General features: G+C 40.3%; 1 protein-coding gene across 1 annotated transcript; it reads right to left on the bottom strand.

Annotated features, from left to right (window-relative positions):
- Positions 1–615: 615 nt before the first annotated feature.
- On the bottom strand, positions 616–2,333 carry LOC120699105. The gene is made up of 3 exons (XM_039982972.1): positions 2,137–2,333; positions 1,143–1,430; positions 616–942 (listed from the first exon to the last, which is right to left on the bottom strand). Exons 1-3 carry the CDS (start codon positions 2,212–2,214, stop codon positions 859–861), a joined length of 450 nt encoding a protein of 149 aa, XP_039838906.1. The 5' UTR covers positions 2,215–2,333; the 3' UTR covers positions 616–858.
- Between the last annotated feature and the right edge of the window lie 283 nt (positions 2,334–2,616).

The raw sequence follows: 2,616 nt of genomic DNA, 5'->3' as shown, positions 1-2,616 counted from the left end.
GTTGGGGATGCCACAAGGCAAATGCAGACAGCAGGGGTAGACACACGGACTGAAATGGCAGCCAAGAGGGACTTGCTGCTGGCTGGTTTTTATTTCCTCTTGCCCGTGAGGACTGAGGTACCAGCCAAACCAACTGCCACGAGTCATCGTGTTTCAAATCATTTTATTGTCTGATTTTTTTGAGATCTATTTATATGTCCTTTTGGTTTAATTACGACGCATTGAAAAGGCAATTAAGTAACCTACGAGGCTTCAAAGTATATCAGGCATCGCATTCTCAATTTGTCCCCTGAAGACGAGTAGGCGGATATATATAAGTTCTAAAAGGAAAAACCTCAATAAATCATACCACACATACAAAAAAAAAACACACAAAAGAGATGTAAATAGTATCATTGTATTCTCCATGTAGTAATATTCTCCCTGACTTATCCAGATCGATCCCTATTTAGCTAAGAAATTTGACCAAGTAAACCTGATGACTTTCCCTATGTTAGCTACCACGCCTGTATATCTTTCTACCTGCAGTCCTGCACACATGAAAAAATTTGGGCGACAAGGATGATCGGGGCCATGCCATGTCCATCAAGCTACGCGACTGATGGATTCTTTTAATTAGAGTATAAACTTAGATACGAAGCTGAATTGATATAGCAATAATATATACTGACATTACCAAAAGATGCCCCTAACTAGCATAACACAGGCAAGATGGACACATGCACGAAGAGAATATACTTTGCTCTCTTCTAAAGGATGATAACAAATAGGTATAACTTGGAGTTTAGACGGAAAATCTTGTGCTCCTAGCACTAATTTCAACAGCAACAGATTAAACTAGACCGAACAGCTCTAAGTTTATTTTTTTGAAGGACAGTTCTTGATTGCTTGAATCACGGCTTGCTCCACTGCATGTGCATCGATTAAATCCTCAGCTTCTTCCTGCAGCAATTTCAATAATGAGCATACAAACCGAAATGAGTATTATTATTTCAACAGAAATACAGGCTGATGATATGCATATATATTATTTCAACAGAAACACAGGCTGATGATATGCATATATATATGCTGATGCTCTTCAGTTCCTGTGTCATGATTATCAATAATATAGTGTGTATGTGGTGTTTGAGAATTCCCACCTCTCCTACAGCTTGAAGACGAAATGATCCAGCGCAGGTAGCCCTGGCCTCAAGCACGCTTAGCCCAATCTCATCAAATGCCTCAAGAATGGAACCAAGCAGTCCTGGGCTACACTTGTCCATGAACACATTGATCAGGAAACCGTTCTCTACGACCTCAACACTTACCAATGGTTGGCAAACATTGGCGTGTTGTGCAGATGCGATCTCTTGGTTCAGCTTTGCGATTTTCTGCTTCAGATCTTTGATGTATGATGATGCATCAGCGATTATGGACATGTTATCTCCCTGCATGCAACATGCCTTACACAACTTCAGTTTCCAGGTCAAAGTTGAAATGATGGGAAAGTACAATAATGGTTAATAGAAAATAGCATGACTGCAGAAGTACAACTTTCTATTAACTTCAGTAACTAAGTCAGAATTCATTAGCTACTGATCTACTGTACTGTACAAACAACTTTGTTGTTTTGACATATTTCATTGGCTAGCAAATTTTGAGGCTGTTTATTGGTTCAGACATAATCAAACTTTGGGCATGATTTACGAAGGTTTATGTTGATTCTGAAGCAAGGTTTTAAATAGCCGGCTCTAGCTGCCGCTATCTTCCGCTATAGCCTTTTTGGAGAGCTACAGCTAGTAGAAATAGCCCACTGGCTATAGCTTCCGCTATCAGCATTTTAGGATCTTTGCCGCTAAATATCATAGCCCGCTATTTAAAACATTGTTCTCAAGAAGCTAGCTCTATTACTTTGCAAGAAATAAACAACCGATTTATCGATATGTATCAATCATACATACGCAAGAAATCAACAACTGACAGATAAACTATTCAAGTAAATTAGAACATCAGTCCCTCATTCTGAGCAGCAAACCCCTAACAGTACACGCAGCAAAGAGCTCTCGATTGTTTCATTCGTCCAGGAGAACGAAGAATATATGAAAGAGTACAAAACAATCTTGACAAACAGGTGAGAACGAAGATGAAAATTACCGCATGAGAATGAGTAACGCTTCGGAGAATCTGCAGCTTCTCATGCAAAACTCCTCCCTTCTGCTCCCTGGACACCATCTCCCTCTCTCGGAAGGCCCGAAGACTCTTCCCCTCTTTATCTCGCTCTGTCCTTGCTTTCTCTGTGGGTTGAACGAGTCTGCTATGGCGAGGAGAGGGGCTATTTAAAAGCGTTGCTCCACACGACCCCCTGGCATGAGAGTCGGGTGACGGTTATACATCGTAGTCTTTTACAATCTGCTAAGGCTAGACCATGATTGCATTTTTTTTTTGAAAAAAAATGGTCGACTACTATAATCAAAGTAAAATCTTGTTGTTGGGATACAGCTGGTGGTAGGCTAAATACAGCCACACGATTAATAACGTTTGTTACCGCGTTAGCACGCAACCAGCTGATGTGCACAATCGTTGAATTAAAATGAGTATATACAGATAATCAGAAAGATTTGGAGACGTTAATCT

Source organism: Panicum virgatum, chromosome 3K, assembly GCF_016808335.1.
Source record: "Panicum virgatum strain AP13 chromosome 3K, P.virgatum_v5, whole genome shotgun sequence".
Lineage (NCBI taxonomy): Eukaryota > Viridiplantae > Streptophyta > Magnoliopsida > Poales > Poaceae > Panicum > Panicum virgatum.
The sequence above is the reverse complement of the archived record's forward strand: the minus strand, read 5'-3'. Positions and strand labels throughout refer to the sequence as shown.

Coding starts and splice junctions, on each gene's coding strand:
- LOC120699105 (XM_039982972.1), bottom strand. CDS start 2,214: ATGGTGTCCAGGGAGCAGAAGGGAGGAGTTTTGCATGAGAAGCTGCAG. Junction 1,431..2,136: donor GCGTTACTCATTCTCATGCG/GTAATTTTCATC, acceptor TGTTGCATGCAG/GGAGATAACATGTCCATAAT. Junction 943..1,142: donor GTCTTCAAGCTGTAGGAGAG/GTGGGAATTCTC, acceptor AAATTGCTGCAG/GAAGAAGCTGAGGATTTAAT.